This window comes from Gymnodraco acuticeps, unplaced genomic scaffold, assembly GCF_902827175.1.
Source record: "Gymnodraco acuticeps unplaced genomic scaffold, fGymAcu1.1, whole genome shotgun sequence".
NCBI classification, from domain to species: Eukaryota; Metazoa; Chordata; class Actinopteri; order Perciformes; family Bathydraconidae; genus Gymnodraco; species Gymnodraco acuticeps.
In genome coordinates, this window is record NW_022992180.1 from 307357 (window position 1) to 327356 (window position 20000).

The 20000-nt window shown below is 43.9% G+C and overlaps 1 protein-coding gene across 7 annotated transcripts in view; it reads left to right on the plus strand.

The window, feature by feature from the left end:
• LOC117539031 (myelin transcription factor 1-like) overlaps positions 1-20000 on the plus strand; it is a gene marked incomplete at its 5' end in the record, with an annotated part of 29208 nt that continues 9208 nt past the window's right edge. For 2 of the 7 annotated variants that reach the window (XM_034205027.1, XM_034205026.1), the window contains 13 exon segments: positions 1-519; positions 6110-6244; positions 8018-8108; positions 8332-8448; positions 10202-10458; positions 11399-11676; positions 15980-16225; positions 16832-16986; positions 17182-17244; positions 17644-17712; positions 18131-18193; positions 18689-18769; positions 19324-19545. In XM_034205027.1, the coding sequence (XP_034060918.1) occupies positions 1-519; positions 6110-6244; positions 8018-8108; positions 8332-8448; positions 10202-10458; positions 11399-11676; positions 15980-16225; positions 16832-16986; positions 17182-17244; positions 17644-17712; positions 18131-18193; positions 18689-18769; positions 19324-19545 (2296 nt within the window). 7 annotated transcript variants of the gene reach the window in all.

Genomic DNA, 20000 nt, shown 5'->3' on the forward strand with positions numbered 1-20000 from the left:
ACTACAACTCACACAGGGCCAGTCCCCCCCAGAACTACAACTCCCACAGTCCCCTCAGCAAGTACGTCTCTCACAAACCCAGCCCGCCTCAGAGCTACAAGCAGAGCCCTCCTCTGAGCTTCAGCTCGCACAGGGCCAGTCCACTGGAGGACTTCTTTCCCAACCTCAGAGGCCAGAACTTTAAGATCCACAAAGCCGGCTCCTCCGTCTCCCCTGACGTCATCGAGGTGCGCTCAGACAGGTCCGAGAGGGACTTCGATGACGTGGACGGGGACGACGAGCTCGACGATGACAGCCTATCACAGCGCTCCACTGTGACGGACGAGTCGGAGATGTTCGACATAACCCGAGGGAACTTGGGCCTGCTGGAGCAGGCCATCGCCCTGAAGGCGGAGCAGGTGAAGCCCTCCGGGCCCAGAGATCTGCTCCGAGCCCCGGACATCCTCCACCAGCGCTACTTCACCATGGACGACAGGCCCAAGCACCTGGACATAATCCGCAAGAGCTACTTCTGCAAAGGTAGGCCAGAGCTGCAGCAGGTCCTGAGGTGTGCAATAGATCAGGGACATTACGCCCACTTTATTTGTCTTGTAATGTAAGCATCACATGGCAGTGCTGCTGCAAGCAGGGTCGTGATCTTGATGGTGAATTCAAAAACACTCTAAGACAGGAGACTCACCTCCTGATAGAAGTTGATTAGAGTGAATTGTTCTTTTCTTGCAATAAAGGCAATTTGGGCAATGTTCTTAACAGGATTTATACCCATTTGGTGTCTGTCCATTATTTCTAAAGATAGAGCCAGAAGACGATTGTTATTAAATGTTATTTTATCTTTATAGAATAAGGACCATGCATAAAATTAATTTTTTTCTCAAAAAGGAAGACAGATACAGTGGGGCAAAAAAGTATTTAGTCAGCCACCAATTGTGCAAGTTCTCCCACTTAAAAAGATGAGAGAGGCCTGTAATTTTCATCCTAGGTATACCTCAACTATGAGAGACAGAATGAGAAAAAGAAAAATCCAGAAAATCACATTGTCTGATTTTTAAAGAATTTATTTGCAAATTATGGTGGAAAATAAGTATTTGGTCAATAACAAAAGTTCATCTCAATACTTTGTTATATACCCTTTGTTGGCAATGACAGAGGTCAAACGTTTTCTGTAAGTCTTCACAAGGTTTTCACACACTGTTGCTGGTATTTTGGCCCATTCCTCCATGCAGACCTCCAGTGATGTTTTGGGGCTGTCGCTGGGCAACACAGACTTTCAACTCCCTCCAAAGATTTTCTATGGGGTTGAGATCTGGAGACTGGCTAGGCCACTCCAGGACCTTGAAATGCTTCTTACGAAGCCACTCCTTCGTTGCCCGGGCAGTGTGTTTGGGATCATTGTCATGCTGAAAGACCCAGCCACGTTTCATCTTCAATGCCCTTGCTGATGGAAGGAGGTTGTCACTCAAAATCTCACGATACATGGCCCCATTCATTCTTTCCTTTACACGGATCAGTCGTCCTGGTCCCTTTGCAGAAAAAAAGCCCCAAAGCATGATGTTTCCACCCCCATGTTTCACAGTAGGTATGGTGTTCTTTGGATGCAACTCAGCATTCTTTCTCCTCCAAACACGTCTAGTTGAGTTTTTACCAAAAAGTTCTATTTTGGTTTCATCTGACCATATGACATTCTCCCAATCCTCTTCTGGATCATCTAAATGCTCCCTAGCAAACTTCAGACGGGCCTGGACATGTACTGGCTTAAGCAGGGGGACACGTCTGGCACTGCAGGATTTGAGTCCCTGGCGGCGTAGTGTGTTACTGATGGTAGCCTTTGTTACTTTGGTCCCAGCTCTCTGCAGGTCATTGACTAGGTCCCCCCGTGTGGCTCTGGGATTTTTGCTAACCGTTCTTGTGATCATTTTGACCCCACGGGGTGAGATCTTGCGTGGAGCCCCAGATCGAGGGAGATTATCAGTGGTCTTGTATGTCTTCCATTTTCTAATAATTGCTCCCACAGTTGATTTCTTCACACCAAGCTGCTTACCTATTGCAGATTCAGTCTTCCCAGCCTGGTGCAGGTCTACAATTTTGTTTCTGGTGTCCTTTGACAGCTCTTTGGTCTTGGCCATAGTGGAGTTTGGAGTGTGACTGTTTGAGGTTGTGGACAGGTGTCTTTTATACTGATAACGAGTTCAAACAGGTGCCATTAATACAGTTAACGAGTGGAGGACAGAGGAGGCTCTTAAAGAAGAAGTTACAGGTCTGTGAGAGCCAGAAATCTTGGTGTTTGTAGGTGACCAAATACTTATTTTACCGAGGAATTTACCAATTCATTCATTAAAAAGCCTACAATGTGATTTCCTGGATTCTTTCCCCCCATTCTGTCTCTCATAGTTGAAGTGTACCTAGGATGAAAATTACAGGCCTCTCTCATCTTTTTAAGTGGGAGAACTTGCACAATTGGTGGCTGACTAAATACTTTGTTGCCCCACTGTATATGACAGATAATAGCTAAAAGCTCATTTCCATCTGCCGTCTTCGGACAGGTACACACGTAATAATCAACAAACAATCAACATTTCCTATCAGACTAACAATTAAAACAGATCAAAATATAGATGTATAAAACACAAATACTAGTACATTTGTCAATTTAACTGTAACTTTACAATTAATCTAAACTCAATTCATCTAATCTCAAATTACAGTAAAAATAATGTTGGCAAGACTGGTGGCCCAGTATCCATATGCACTACTGTAAAAAGATTAGCTTAGCTTAGACTTAGACTCAATAACAACAATTATGCCACACATTTTGTCACACGATGTTCTGAACCAGCAAAAAGTGTCACATGCTGAAAATACATTTGGATTGAGTATACAAATAAACACGTACCAAATAAACAGTGGTGAGTCACAGAGCTGTGTTTAGATCTCCATTGTGATGTGGATGAAGTGGTTCCAGCTGAATAGACTAACGAAGAGAAGGTGCTTAAAGGTGGGACTAGAGTGTGCAATGACAACATATGCATATGAGGGGCCGTGTAGGCCAACATTCAAACTAATCTCGCACACACACTACTGAAAACATCAGGGGCCTCATTTATAAAGGGATATACGCTCAAAAGATAGCGTACGCCAGTTTCTACGCAATGTTTGCGATTTATAAAATACTAACTTGACGGGAAAACGTGCGGTCCTCCACGCAAACTCTAACCCATGCGTACGCACTAAGCACAACAACGGGAGAGACGAGAAACTGCGACACCGTTGGCAGAAGGAAGAATGGAGAGAAATATGTGGAAATAATACCATAAACAAAATGTTACCTCTCATTTATCATATGAAGAATTCATTTTCAAACATTGATTAAAGCCAATCTTAAAATGATGAAACAAACGCCTGTTTGAGACTCCTCAGTGCACACAAAAACATAACTTGGAGAAATAAATAAATACGGATATGTTATTTAAAACCACCACGAATATGTTGTGTTAATGTTATGAAATGTTTTCTCATAAATGATGCGGGAAGCAGGAGGACAGCATTACGTCTAAACTGACGCCGTGTTGCATTTCTATAGGTTGTAGATACGAGCATGGTTTTATATACTATCACGTTTAATCGTGTTTTATGCCGTTTGCTAAGACTTGATAAGTCGCTCGTAAAACACAGGAGGTATGGAAGCTAAGAACACCATATGTGGTAAATTGTACAACACATTAGTTGTATTTCCTTTAACTGGTGGATATAGGGTTGCTGCGGGGGGGGGGGGGGGGGTTGAGACGCACAGGCTGCAGCGGAGACCCTGCGCACAGCTGATCGACAGCTGGGACACAAACCACCAAATACAAAAACATAATTCAGATCCAGTCTTCATGACTCCACTCCGGAGGGATTCCCCGATCATTTCTTACAGTCTCTCATCAAGGGGGGGTCTCCTGTCCCCGGTACAAACACACTGCCTGAGGAAGGATGTGTGTATTTATTTTGTCATGAACCTTTTTCGGACCACTTATTTATTTATTTTGGTGACGATCCGACCTCCATGCTGCTACTCTGGTTCAAACGGCATCCACCAAACAATAGGATTTATCTCCACCTCCCCAAAATAACCAAAATCTGACACGGTGTGAGATGTCTTTTTTAGCTGTTCTGTCGTCATTTCCTGCTATCTTCTTCATAAAGTCAGTCAGAATGAATGAATGGGCGTTTCTTTGACTATTTATAGGCAAATATGGGCGTTACGTGAAGCCCACAAAAGCTGCACCGCATTTCGAGTCGGTTGTGATTTATAAAGGGAAACCGGCGTAGGAAGTGCTGTACGCACTTTCCTCGCCGGTACGCAATGTTTGGTGAATTGGAAAATGTCGGAACATTTCTGTACCTATTTTTTGGATTTCTACTACGTAAGCAACCTTCCCACGTGAATCCTACGCACGGCGTTATAAATGAGGCCCCTGGCCTTGCACACACACTACTGAAATACTCTCACATTCACTAATGAACACCTCACACACACAAGACTGAAAATTAAACCTCACACACACACACAACTGAAAATTAAACCCCCCACACACACAACTGAAAATTAACCTCACACACACACTATTGAAATACTCTCACATTCACTAGTGAACACCTCACACACACAACTGAAAATTAAACCTCACCCACACAACTGAAAATTAACCTCACACACTCACATTCACAACTGAACACCTCGCATACACAACTGAAAATTAAACCTCACACACATACTCCTGAAATACTCTCCATTCACTACTGAAAACCTTACACACACACTCCTGAAAATATTTTACTGAAAGGTTCTCAGTAGGGAATGTGCATGTGTTTCACCTATGTGTGTGTGAGGGGGATTCTTGCTGTAACGGAAGTCATTGTAATGAAACGGAAGTAACAAAGAACAATGCTGCAGTGAGACAGTAGGTGGCGATAATTCTCTACTACTCTGTTTGGAAGTCACCATTAAAGAAGAAGAATGAAACAGAAGGTCCAATTCAGCATGGATCAGCGAAGCCCCTGTAGCACCCTAGAGCTAACGGAGCTAGCAGAGCGACCACTAGCAGTTTGGTACCTCCGTTTCATTACAATGACTTCCGCAAGAATCCCCCTCACACACATAGGTGAAACACATGCACATTCCCTACTGAGAACCTTTCAGTCAAATGTTTTCAGGAGTGTGTGTGAGTGTAAGGTTTTCAGTAGTGAATGTGAGACTATTTCAGGAGTATGTGTGTGAGGTTTAATTTTCAGTTGTGTATGCGAGGTGTTCACTAGTGAATGTGAGAGTATTTCAATAGTGTGTGTGTGAGGTTAATTTTCAGTTGTGTGTGTGTGAGGTGTTCAGTAGTGAATGTGAGAGTATTTCAGTAGTGTGTGTGCGAGTTTAGTTTGAATTTTGGCCTACACGGCCCTTCATATGTGCATGTGCAGGTTACACACTGTTTGTTTACAGGGTGCATGTGTTTCCCAGTTGGCATGGCGCCCACTTGTCACGCTCCTCTCAGTTCAGCAGTAGTGTGATTACATGGCTGCTGGTGCTGCCCTCTCCTTGGCCTCCACTCCCTCCTGCGGTGACGTTCCTGTTCTGCTCCGCGTTAATTAGGAGATGCGTGTCTCGTTAACATTCAATTTGAAGGCCAATAGAGCAGCGCGCCCTCCTCTCGCTGCTTTTTCTCTCCAGTGACACAGATGCTGGCTCGCCTACCTCCAGCAGAGGATACTGTAAATCATAGGGGCATGATATCCTCCTCATGTGTGTTCAGGTGTTGTTTTGTCCGAACAAGGTCTGAGAAAAGGTCAAATCAAACTTTATTTAATATCCAATATCACAAAACACGTTCGTCTCAGTGGGTTTTACAGATTAACAAACATGAATGAAAGTGCTTAAAGAAAAAAGAAAAAGACAAGCTAGAATGTAAAATCAAGAATATAAATACATCAAAACAATAAAATGTAGGTCATGGGTAATATGCAACCATCTTTAACTATAGGCTCTTTCCTCTCCTCCCTTATTTCCTTCCTCTCCTCCCTTGTTGCCTCTCCTCCTTTGATCCCCTCCTTGTTTCCTCTCCTTTCTTCCTCTATCCAGAGAGCAGTAGGCAGGAGAAGAGGGAGATCAAGTGTCCCACCCCAGGATGTGATGGGACGGGTCATGTGACCGGTCTGTACCCCCACCACCGCAGCCTGTCAGGCTGTCCGCACAAGGACAGGATCCCCCCCGAGAGTGAGTGTTCTTCACAAAAAGTGACAACAAAGGGCAGAGACAGAGAGAAACACACACCCTCTCTCACACCGGAGTGACACATCAAGCGCTGTAAAACCACTACTCCTCATTTCATCAGTGTCCCCTAAATGTCTCAAGCTTCACTCTCTAACATACACAGAAATATAGAAACCACCATGTAAAAGATAAAGGTACACAGGTAAGAACATTCTAAACAGACGTTTTGATTTAGTTTACTGGCTGGTTTCTGTAAATATACACTTAAAAAACTGAAACGTTGACTTTAATTAAATGTATTATGTCAAAACAATTCACATCACTGTATTAGGTTAGTTGAAAGCAATAATCTTAAATTGACCCTATTATTTTTTATTGAAAGGGGACCTATCATGCTAAATGCACTTTGTGATGTCTTTTAAACATAAATGTGTCCCCGGTGCGTCGGGGAACTCACGCAGCGTCAGAAAATAAAACCCTCTCTCTTTTCCTCCGTACCCAAATCTTTTAAAAACAGCGGTATAACGAGCGGATACAGATTTGCTGCCGATCTGACGTCAAATCGGCAGCGGACCCACAGAAAGTTGCTATCAGAAACAATGCCTGACGTGTTTTGGACGTAATCTCGTCTTTGTTTACATTAGCAAGTCTCGCTAACACTCAGAGCTAACCTGTACTGGAGAGCACATGTGTTTAAAAAGCAGGAAATAAAAAAAGGAACTCACCTTGTGATAAACCCGCAAGAGAAAAAGTATTTGAGCTCCATACTGTTTCAGAAATAATCCTCGACTTGGTTTAGAACAGGATGGCGTTTTATCACAGCAGAATTTAACTTTATCTCTGGTAGAATTCTGATCAGGCTCCGCCTCCTCTCTTCTTCTTTTTTCAAGCTAAGGACCCAAAATCGGCGTTTCTCTAACGCAGCGTCCACACGGCATCGTGGTGTGTTTCTGGCCGTCTGACTGTAGACTGTAGAGACGTGTTTTACATACATATCAGAGGCCATTTTACTGTAGCCATGACTACAAGTAGGCTACATTACATGTCCAGTTCCCTGCTATTGTCTGACAAAGGATTGCTGCTAGTGTTCATTCTAAGGGACTGTACAAAACTGAAAGGAGGGGTTAGGGAGGTGAGAAAAAGGGGAGGGGGGGGGGGGTTTATTTTTGCTGATGGAAGTTTGACTTACTGAAAAGTGAACTTGTCCTAATATTATGTGTCATTCCAGATTGTTTCAATTTAATTGCAAAATAATATAGCTAACTGGAAACAGTTGTCTCTTCAAGGGGGGATACGTTTATGTTATGTTTGTGAGGAAACAGGCCCCTTTGTTTAGTTTAGTTCTCTAAACTGCCAGACACCTGTCCTCAAACATGTGTGTTGCTACTCTTTACATTTAATAACAAAAATGCGACCACATACACAATATACTTGAATCTATAACATTTTAACATTTAACAGCCACTGAGCTGCTGCAGTCTGGTTCAGTTATTCAATTTCACTCATAACAGTTTTAAACGATCTCATTATTAGTATCTTACATATTCATTTACTTATGTTCGCCATAGTCAAAGGAAAATAATATAATGCTGGGGTGTGCCTTCCCCAAATGATTTCCATACAGTGCCTTACGTGTAAAAAGAGTTTAGATGAAATTGTGGATTTTCTCCAACCTTGTGTGTGTGTGTGTGTGTGTGTGTGTGTGTGTGTGTGTGTGTGTGTGTGTGTGTGTGTGTGTGTGTGTGTGTGTGTGTGTGTGTGTGTATTTCTCCACAGTTCTGGCCATGCATGAGAACGTGCTGAAGTGTCCGACACCTGGCTGCACCGGGCAGGGCCACGTTAACAGCAACAGAAACACACACCGCAGGTACCCATGCATACATGCATACATCACACTGATTGTGTTTGACTGTGTGTCTACACTCTGCAGATGAGGGTGTTATGCACAGGGCATGCATTCCCTTTGTGCATTTGCAAGCTCAAATATTCATATATGCAGGACAGGGAATGTGTCAGTCCACATCAGTGCAATGCAGATTTACATGGTCAGCAACATGTTCCCTTTTTGATATTCATATTTTTGCGTGCAGTCTCTCCGGATGCCCCATCGCCGCTGCAGAGAAGCTGTCCAAGGGCCTCGACAAGCAGCATCTCTCCCCCCCCGGCAGCGAGCTGCTCAAAGGAAGTCCCAACGACAGGGTGCTAAGGTGGGGTTCACAAAATATTTTATCATATACTTTAAATATTTCCTTTTAAGATATCCGCTTGACTAAATAAGAAATGCATGGGTCCCGGGAGGAGAGCTCTGTAAAGCGAGCCGATCATCATGAACCAACCAACGTATTAGTTATAATCTCACATGTTGTCTTTCTTATTAAAGACCTTGATAGAGTAAAAAAACTGCTAAATGAATGTATACAATAACAAATAAAATACTTCCAGACTGTATTCAGAATTAGACTGTTCCAAATTATAGTAATTCAACAATAACTACATTTTTTGTATATTCAATGTGAATTATAAGAAATAATAAATGTTAAAAGGGGTACTTTTAAAAAAAAGTCTACACCTTTACAGTCAGTATATACTCGCTAAGGTTGGTCACTTCAAAAGTAACAATTTATTTGTGTTATTTAAGATTCAAATGTTTTATTGTAATACGTACAAAAGCTATAGTGTAGTAAGTCCCAACAACCCAACATACAATACTGAATACTACTGACTAAATAAGGAAGTAAAATAGTTACAAATACATTTTGTATACGTGTATTTGATTTGTATTAGTTCAAATGAAACCAACTCAACTCAACTAAAGATGAGACATCACATCTATCCCCCAGACTGAGATAGATCACTATATAAAAGCTCTCCCACAGTGGAGTCCCTCTCAGGCTGTTCCTCCTGAGCTCAGACAGATCTCAGACCTGCTGACCTTGTTAGCGGGCCCTCAGAGGTGGAGCTGTGTGTGAGTGGCTGGATACAGAGAGGAGGTGTTGGAGCATTCAGCGTGCCGCTGCGATCATTACTGTCACCAACACTGACATCTCTTTATCTTCATTCATCTCCGAGCGGTCAGCGCCCAGTTCCCGGCCAGAAGAATGATAATTAACACACGCAGACACTGGTATTATGCTAAGTCCACGCTCCTCCTCATTGGTATTGTAATTAATAATGCCGCCGATAAGCTAATTATGCAAGTTACGGGGGCATTGCGGGGGGAAAGGAGAAATAATTGCTTTCCTTGAGGAAAAGCTCATCAGTGGTTGGACAAAAGCAGAGGATTAAAACATAATAAGGCTCGCTTTGTTTTCCCTCCTCAGATTGTTAGCAGAATGAGCTAAGAATGTGTGTTATGTGAAGAATTCCTCATGCAATCCGTGCTCTAATGTTGAATAAATAAAAAGGGGGAGTAAATCCCCTGTGATTGGTGGTAGGACGTTTTTTTGACTGTCATGAAATCCCTCCTCAGATGTGAGCAGAATGACTGCAGGCCGGGTCATGTAGCTACTGCAGATATTAGCACAGAGACTCATACATGATGAAGAGGAGGAGGGAAAAGGGCTGGGCAAAAAGTGGGTGGAGGACCTCTTCCACTCCCTCCTTCTTTCCCACTCCCCCCCCCTGCCTCTCCCTGGTCTATCAGTGGATTTATGCCAACAGGTCTAACAAAAGCGCAGGCTCTCCAGGAAAATGAGAGGGCTTAAAGCTCATAAATTCCATGCTGTACAACATGCAAATGTGCCCTCTGCTGATAAGAGAGCTTTTAATCCTACTGCACTCCTGCTAAGTACACCGTGGCCCTATCTTTACTCTCTCTGTGTCACTCTCCCTCTCTCATTCTCTCCCCACTCTTTTTTCTGCCTTGCTTATTTGTTTTTTTTGTCACTGCCTAATTTTATCCCATATCTATTCTATTTTACTTTCTTTATTTTTGCCTTAATCCCCCCTCTACACCGCCAGCCCCACCCTGACATCCTCTCGCTCTCCCTTCCCTCCCCTCAGGCCCATGTGCTTTGTGAAGCAGCTGGAGGTGCCTCAGTACGGCAGCTACCGGCCCGACATGGCGCCCAGCACCCCCCGTGCCAACCTGGCCCGGGAGCTGGAGAAGTACTCCAAGGTGTCCTTCGATTACGCCAGCTTTGACGCGCAGGTGTTCGGGAGGCGCATGCTGGCTCCAAAGATACACAGCAGCGATATGACACCCAAAGCCTTCAAAAGTAGGAGAGCCCCGCCCATTTGTTTTCAAACCATTCACAGACGGAGAGTGGTGGAAGAAGTACTCAGATCTAGTATTGGCATAATAAAGTGTTCTTCAAGTACAAAAAGTACTCATTTTCCAGTATAGCCCATTTCATAATAAATAAAATATTACATTATTGTATTCCAATTATTAAGGCATTGTTGTCAATTTTTAACTAGCTTAACCCATAATAATAATACATGATTTATTATGGTTGATTTATATTCTGTACTATTCATTTATATATGCATTGCAAAGTGGCTAGTAACTAAAGTTGTAAAATGAATGTATTGGAGTAAAAAGTAAAAAAATAACCTCTAAAGTAAAAGTATAAAGTAGCATCACGTGAGTAAATTAGTACCTCAAAATTGTACTTAGGTAAATGTACTTAAAGGTGGGGTAGGTAATTTTGGAGAAACCAGCTCGACTGCGCTAGAATTAGAAAATACACAGCCGGAAAAAATCTGCCACTTCCTGACAGAGCTCCTCCTCCAACACACACGAACGCGCACATGACCAATGAGGGCACGAGATAAGTTTGTGCCCAGATGGAAGGCTGACAGGCAGGTAGGCCATCCAGTTACTTTAGCCGGCTCAGATGATTGGTCGTGCTTTTTACAGCGCTATGGCTTCCACAGATGACATGTTTTATAGATTTGTTGTCAAAGCACTTCAGATATTCATTGCTATCGGGATGTTAAGAGCATTCCATGGAATATAACAAAAAGTGTATCTCGAGCCGGTTTCTCAAACTTACCTACCCCACCTTTAATTCACCACTGCAGACGTAGCAGGCTACTTACTCATTAAGCTAAGCTAATAAACTATTGGTTCTAGCTTCACATGTTTTGTCTACTTGTCTGTTGTGTTTATTTTTAACATCAACTGATCTTACGTTGACCTTTGCCCTCCCACAGCTAAGCCCTCATTCCCCAAGTCGCCGTCACCCAGCCTCAGTCTCCACGGTTACGGGAAGAGCTCCTCGTTGACCTATGACTACTCCCATGATGCCGAGGCGGCTCACATGGCTGCCACTGCCATCCTCAACCTGTCCACCCGCTGCTGGGAGAAACCAGAGAACCTGAGCACCAAGCCGCAGAGCACCGAGCCGCAGAGCACCGAGCCGCAGAGCACCGAGCCGCAGAGCACCGAGCCGCAGAGCACCGAGCCGCAGAGCACCGAGCCGCAGAGCAAGGTACTGCAGCCACACAGTAACCACAGGGTGATCACAGACAGCAGGTTGGGAAACAGACCTTCATCTGATCCTTCAGGGGCGAGCCTCCCTTCCCCTCTCGTCTTCTCTCCTCGTCTCCTCTCATCATGTCTCCTTTCCTCTCCCCTTGTCTCCTCTCCTCTTGTCTCCTCTTGTTTCCTCTCCCCTTGTCTCCTCTCCTCTGGTCTCCTCTTGTCTCCTCTCCTCTTGTCTCCTTTTGTTTCGTCTCCTCACTTTTCTTTCTTTATTTCCTTTCCTTTTTTCTTTCCTCGTCCTCTTCTTTCTTCCTCCTCCTATGTCTTTTATTTTGGTTTTTTCTCCCCTCTCACTCTCCTCCTCTCTTCCTCTTCTCCGCCTCCCCCCTCCTGTCTTTTGCTCATTTTGTTCTCTCCCATCAGCTCTGCATGAATATATCATCAGGAGGCCTTGGCTTACAGGATGGTGTTGAGATGCAGTTGCATCACCTCTCCCGTCCTCTTCTATCCTTTCATCCCTCCAGCCCACACACTTTTCATGTTGTTATTGAATCTGGACGGCTGCCAGTTCCCTGGATTACTCTGCCACCAGGTAGCCTTTTTTCATTATCTGCCGCACGGATCTTCCACTCTCTTTCTCCACCCCCGCCACTCGTTCTTTCATTTTCTTTTCACATCTTTTTTCTCTCTTTCATCTCCCTCTCTCCCTCCCTATGCAAGTCTCTGTGTTTGTCTCTCTGTCTATCTCCCCCCCCCTCTCTGTGCAAAGGAGGTGTAATTGGAGCCCCACTTCCCCCATATTGTGATTTTTAAAAGCCACTGTTTGCCTCACAGAGGAGAGAAAGTGACTGCTTCGTCATTTTTTTCCTGATGTGGTTTTAGGAAGATACAAAGTCCAGATGAATGTCTGTAGCAGTACAGCAGAGCGAGGTGTTGTTCAGCGAGGCCTACAGCGCAGCGTTACAGCGCACATCAAACAGCCACTGATCTGGAGTCAGCCGCTTGAAATCCAATATTGAAACATTGGAACACTGAGCTCATCAACCAGGGACATTTCTGGGAACCCTTCCCAGTTCCTCTCCTCTCATAACCCTTTGATTTTCCTGGCCCCTGACCAGTACATATGAGCGCCATTTTAGATGAATCCTGAAAACATGGCTGCTCTCTCCCCTCTATGTCTGATCACCTGCCAGCTCTGTAACACAGCATCACAGAGGAAGTGCCTGCTGCTACAGAGTATCACCACACTGCATTAGATATCATTACTAGCATGCCTTACACTGGATGCTGCTCAAAAATCAAGTAAAAGAATAACAAAACAAGGTTTTTTTGCTTGTAATACAATCTGCCAATAGAACAAGTGAAAACTTGCTTGATAAGATTTCTTAAAATATGATGGGATATTTAGATAAATCCGGTCTTGTAATTAGCTGAGAAAACCTTGTTTGAGCTATATTTGACCAGAATAAGGGAATGTTGTGTTACAACATGAGCCAGAACTGGTCAGAAGTTTTCTCTTTTCTAGAATCAAGTCAGATGTATTTATTGATACAGGAAGATCCATCTTTTACAAATACCACAGCAGCTTAAACAAACTTGTTTCATCTGAGATCCAACTCAAAATAAGATGTTTTCAAGAGTAAAAAAAAAAAAAAGACCCTATATCTCACTGCATTGTTACCTCTTAATTTATTATGTCTTATATCGAGTGGTGAGACATATTCTCACTAGAAAGTAGACCAATATACTTGGCAGGATTTCAAGTTTTTTCCGTGTAGCCAAGAAGGTGGTGCTCTGAAAGTTGTTGTACAGCTAAACGCTTGTTTGTCATTAGCTTGAGTACAATTGTAGAATTTCAGATAAAGGTGAACGGGCACGAACAGGAAAACAAATGCATTTTGTTACATGAGACATGTAATCCCTGGCTGAGCGGTTTATATGGAGTTATAACGAGGAAGATGTAGGTACGTGTAGCGCTGCAACTGAAACTGCTCAAGAGGGCAATTCAATGAATGATCATCATGCAGGACTGCCTCTCACACTGAAGAGCACCAGAGAGGACTGCTTTACTCATTTATATTTGAGAATACTTAATTAGTCTATTAGTGAGTATTTCTATTCATTTTCTCACAGCTACCTACAATATGCCGCACATTTTTCCATATTAAATAAAACAAATAAAAATAATGATGTACCATCACAGTGATTATCCTCTGCTATCATCTAGCAGAACAATGCTACGTTGACAGTGACGGCCCGTCCACACAGCGGCGTGCGTTGAAGCTTCCAACACTTCTGCCCATTCACTTTGAATGGGGTGACGTCACTTTTAGCCGAACTGCATTTTGGGAAGCGACGTGGAGCCAATCGAATCATATGCCAGTACAAGCTCTAGCCAATCAAACCGCGTGCTTGTGTGTCTGGGGCGGGAGATTCATGTGATTGGTTGTTGGTCGTGTGTCAGACACGCCCGCCGGCAAGCGTCAACGCATGCCGCTGTGTAGACGGGCCGTAAGTGTTAACGGCAACAGTAATTCAAAGTTACTTTGGAAGAGTTGTTGTTGTTATTTGCAGAAAAACACTGACTGGCAACCCTTATTTTTGGTTTCCCCAACCATTAGGATCTTTAAATGGTATTGCCTTCTATTTTTATATAACTTTTTGGTATTTGAGTCTCATCTAACTTGTACTGTCTGTGATTTCACCTCAGAGACTGAAAAACTGAAACGTTGACTTTAATTGAATGTATCATGTTAAAGGTCCCATGTCATGCTTTTCTGGTTATTACCCGTCCCCTTGTGTGTTATGAAGGTTTTTCTGCATGTAAACGGTCTGCAGAGTCACAAACCCTCAAAGTACACGGAGTAAAACTCTAACACAGAAAATACCTGTCTATGCTGCCCCAGAACGCCTCGTTGGAGATTTCTCTTTTTCCATCGTTTACTTCTTGGGTATAGTGACGTATTTGGGTATAGTGACGTATTTCGGTATAGTGACGTATTTCGGTATAGTGACGTAATGTAACGTCCGTGGAGCCGTTACGTTTGGACCAATCCGTTGCGAGGCTCGCTGCTGCGAGGAGCGGACAGTGTGAGCTGGCTCACTGGTGTGGGGTCGGCGAGACAGCGAGACACCGCGGAACTCAGTCTGCCCCCTAGATTCCACCGGGTCAGTCTGCGTCGCGTTACGGCCGCGTTACGGCTGCGCTGCGGCGTTCGCAAAGATCGTGGCCACTCTAGTCAATGGGTGCTATTCCACCAGACGCGCCGCGTTACGGCTCAGAAGCGCCCCAGAAGCATCTCGGCGCTGGACTCTGCTCAAAATAGGATGCAAGTCTATTTTTCGAGGCGACGCAAGGCGTTGCAGAGGCGCCAGGCAGGAAGTGGAACGGTCAGAGCGTCCGGCCCATCCCCAAAATAAACTAATTTGCAGACCCTATCCCTCCGTAGTCTTTCAAGTAGGAGGAGAAATGCGTTCTCCTCCGGTTTACAGGCACTGTGTAAATTATATATATAATATAGAATGATGATGAATGCATTTTTTTTACCACTAAAATACAGCAACACATCTTTGATTCATGTCGTTTATAACTGGAATATTACAATTATTATTAACTTTGTCTGTACAAAGTAGCCTGTCCAGGAAATATGCCCAAATCAACAACAACTGCGAGCCGGCAGGCAAGACGCTCCGCTCCTGAAATGCTTCTGAAACGCGCCCGGTAGGGTATGACGCCGGAGGAGGCCGGACCAAAACCGCGGCACAGACGGACCCGGTGGAATCGAGGGGTGAGCACACACACAAACTCCCAGCCAGGCTGTGGGTGTGTGTTTCGGGCTGGGTTTCACTGTGTCTCGCTGTCTCGCAGACGGCCACTGGGCTCACAGAGAGGGGGGGGGCAGGAGCTCCAACAAGCCGTTTAGGACAGAGAGTCCTATACAGAGATGCTGTGTGAGATGCTGTGTGAGAAACCAATGTGAGTTTGGAAAACTGCACAATATAAATCTATTCTAGTAGACCTCAACAATGGAATTATGATCAGTAGAAATGGCCATGACATGGGACCTTTAACTGATTTCACATAACTGTATTATGTTATTTGAAATAAATGATATTAAGTTAAACCTAATATTTTATATTTAAACCTAATATTATTGCTTTCAACTAGCCTAATACAAAAATGTATAATCTGTTGACATAATACATTTCATTAAACTTTGCAGTCGACCTTTTATTACTCTTTCATATTTTGAGGTGTTGATTAGATATAGTATACGGCCTCGATCCTGAGTATCTCCTGTGTCTTCCAGGAAGTGGACATCGAGGTGGATGAGAACGGCACCCTGGACCTGAGCATGAAGAAGCCCATCAAGAGGGAAGGAAGTCTGTCCAGCCCCGGGGTCCGCTCCCCGGACCCTTCTTCCTCCTCTTCCTCGCTCCATCACGATGGCAGCGGCATGACGTCTCCGAACCTCCCGGCCTACAAGCAGGAGGTGTGGGAGGGCCCTCTGGATTACACCAAGCCCAACCGCCAGAGGGAGGAGGACCTGGAGGAGGTCAGAGTCACACTGAGCCCAAGCTCCACACACATTCCCTGCCTTATTAGTCACAGAGGAAGTGTTGCAACATAAATAAACACAATTCCCCTCAAGCTTTTTGAATGAGAAACTCTTGCTTGTTTATATCACTTCCAATCCCTCTGCCTTATTTCCTGTCCCCTTTTCCTCTTTCTATTATTCATTTATTTCACTGAAATGCAAGAGTTACTGTGACAGTTAAAACATTGCACTGTGAAACAGAGGTGGTGTGTCAGGTGCATTGCACCATCCTGACTTTGGCATATGCAAATCTGTACTCCTTTGAACTGTTTCAAAAAGAAATATAAAGGGCTTTGAGTGTACATTTTTTACAAGGACACTGCATTTGGTAATCATTTGTCTAAAAAAGAGAATAGGGATCAGACTTGTGTGCACATGGGGGTTTGCAAAGTTTATTTTCTTGTATACAAATACGTACTGTTAGCTGTTGCAAGAAAGCAATCACTCACAATGTGTCTAGAAAATGCAATATAATAAAATACAAAATAACACAAAGTCCTGTTTAAATGATAAACAGAGGAATTAGCAGCACATTGTGTTAATCCTTTTGATCTCATTTCTCAGATGGAGCATACGGGCCAGTCGTTTGTCTCGTCAGACGCTGAGGACTGTGACATGATGCAGGACTGTCTAGAGGACAGGAAGTACCCGGGAGAGGTCACCACCCCCAGCTTCAAGGTCAAGTTCCTGCCCAAGGACAGCAAGAAAGATCTTCTCGCGTAAGTAACAAGTCTAAGTGCTCTGCAGAAATGGAAATAGACCTAATATTAACATACAAACAATGATAGAATGCCATAACTAATGGAAAATAAAACTTCCGGCCTCTAACCAAAAACCTATTCCAAAAAAAACCTGTTTCTAAAAACAGTCCCTCTGTCTTTTCTCTGTTTCCTTGTTGTGGTCCCCCCCTGCAGGTGCCCTACACCTGGCTGTGATGGCAGCGGTCACATCACTGGAAACTATGCTTCCCATCGCAGGTGAGCTCCACTGCAGATCTATTTGGCTGATAAAGCGTTCTAGTGCTCTCTGAATAAAGTCTTGCATGAATGTTAGCTCTACTGAGAGTCTTCTGCTCTGCACCTGAGTCCAAAGTGGGCGCACCACGACTAATTCAAATATTTTATTTGATCCACACATGCCAGAGGCAATAATGTAGCGTGAGCCCGGGTAGCGACTGCGGTCATAGACTTTGATATGCATCAGTAATTGACCTCTTGCCGTCTGTCCTCTTCTTCCTAAATGACCTTGGTATGCCTTGCATTCTTGATTTCTCTTCGCTCACGTCCTTCTTCTCTCTCCTTCCAACCCCCCCACACTCGCTGCCCCTCTTCCTTCTCTTCCTCTGCCTGTCCTTCGCTCTCTCTCCTCTCCCTCAGTCTGTCTGGGTGTCCTCTCGCTGATAAGAGCCTTCGGTCCCTCATGGCGGCCCACACCCCTGAACTCAAGTATGTCTGCTCTACACCTCCGCTGCCTTTCACTGCCACTTCAACGCTACTGACACCGTCCCACAATGCTTTGTTCTGCGGACGTTATCTTATCTTTTGTTGCTGGCTGCTGCCTCTGCTGCTGTATCTGTCATGGCATTTATTTCCCCCTGGCTTAGACTATGCTTGCTTTTACTTTAATCAGTTCATGTAAATGTGAAATGAAAAATGTAATTTTGTAGCTCCTCACTAGAAAGTAGATTTTCTTTTAGAGCGACACAAGAACTGACTGAGAGCCTGAACAGAATACATTTTAAACAGACTTTGCTCACAAGAGTGAATAAGAGAATTAGCAAAGGACCATTTCTCTCATCTGCAAAAGGACATTTTCTAGATTTTTTTTTTTATGCTGACCTTGTTATAAATGTTAAACCCTCAGATGCCCGACCCAAGGATGTGACGGCTCAGGTCACATCACCGGAAACTATACCTCCCACAGAAGGTAACCAACAAAACACACACACACACGCACAAAAACACATCCACACTCATGGACACACATTCACACACACACACACACACACACACACACACACACACACACACACACTCACACACACACACACACACACACACACACACACAAAAACACATCCACACTCATGGACACACATTCACACACACACATTCACACATCCACATTCATGGCACACATTCTCACACACACACACACACACACACACACACATATTCAGAGAGGCCTAGTGACAGTTCATGGTAGCTTTAGTCAGGGATCACATACTCGCACATTTCCACACCTTTTCATTATCCTATTTTTGGCCATATTGGGCGTTTTGAGTGGATTTGGTTTGTAATTTGGTTGAACAGCCTCTGTAAATTTATTCTTCGTGATAATGTGCTCTTCCTTTAACAAGCAATCACTTCAACAGACCTTTTTTCAACCCTTTGTTATCAACTCCATACTTTCTGTTTTCAGTATCTCTGGGTGCCCGCGTGCCAAGAAAAGTGGAATTAAAACTCCTACCAAGGACAACCAGGAGGACTCCGAGCTTTTAAAGTTCGTACTGCTCAGAAAGACATAATTCTGCTTTTAGCGAGGCTTACGGTAAAAGTAAAATGCAATAAGAAAAAAGAGAGAGAAAGTCATTGTGAATCATATGCAGAGGTAGGGACCTGCCCCCCCAAACTGAATCTTTACTGATGGGAAATACACTGACTGACTCTGAATGTAGTTCATGGTAGAATATCAAAGAGTAGTGTGAATACATAAGAATACATGGGCTTCATATTGCATTTGCACACAAAACAGTTAATTTACCAGCATGTTGATCAAAGATTGTTCTGAACCCGAATAGCTGTTGCATTCATAATATTATTCATTTCATAAATAATATTTCAAAAATAGATATGAATTTGGCCCAGTAGAGAAAGTATATAACTTGTTTTGTAAAATATATTCTCAACTTTCTCTATAGTTTATATGTGGGATTCTCCTTCTCTAACCTGTGTTCCTTCTCTCTTTCTTTCTTTATATCCCTGCTGCCTGGCTTCAACTCTTCTTCTTCCTCTTGGTACACCTCTCTGGTTGTTTCCCTCCTCTCCTCGCTGCAGGTGTCCGGTGCCGGGCTGCGACAGTCTGGGTCACATCAGCGGGAAGTACGCCACGCACCGCAGCGCCTACGGGTGTCCGCTGGCCGCCCGCAGGCAGAAGGAGGGCATGCTAAATGGCACGCCCTTCAACTGGAAGGCCTTCAAGACAGAGGGGCCCAGTTGTCCCACCCCAGGGTGCGACGGCTCCGGACACGCCAACGGGACCTTCCTCACACACCGCAGGTAAGATGCATGCACTGTGATGTCTGTTACTAAAACTAAGGACCGGTTCAAGGCCTGTTGTTGGGTCTTCTGGTCCTTTAGACTTGATTTGACAGGGACCACCCCTCATTCAAATATAGTAATGTGTCAAAAAGTATGAGGAACTTCCTTGTTGAAAAAATAAACTAGCTGCTGAAAAAATATTGAGTCTAACCTTTTAAATAGTATTCCAGCAACTTTAAAGGTATTCAAATGTTTCTTGTTTTTGCCAGAAAAAATGCAACAATATGCTGTGTTATATAAGACCCCATGGGTTTGCCGCCATCGGTTTTGAAGTCTGAAGCTTGGTATTTTGGCCACCCCCATGTTGTTTTTTTGGGACAAGAGGTGACTGTATTTGGAAGGGAGGGTGGAGACGCTAACAATAGTGCTAGCAAGCTTGGCTTGCAATGTACATTCAACTCCAAGTATCTTTG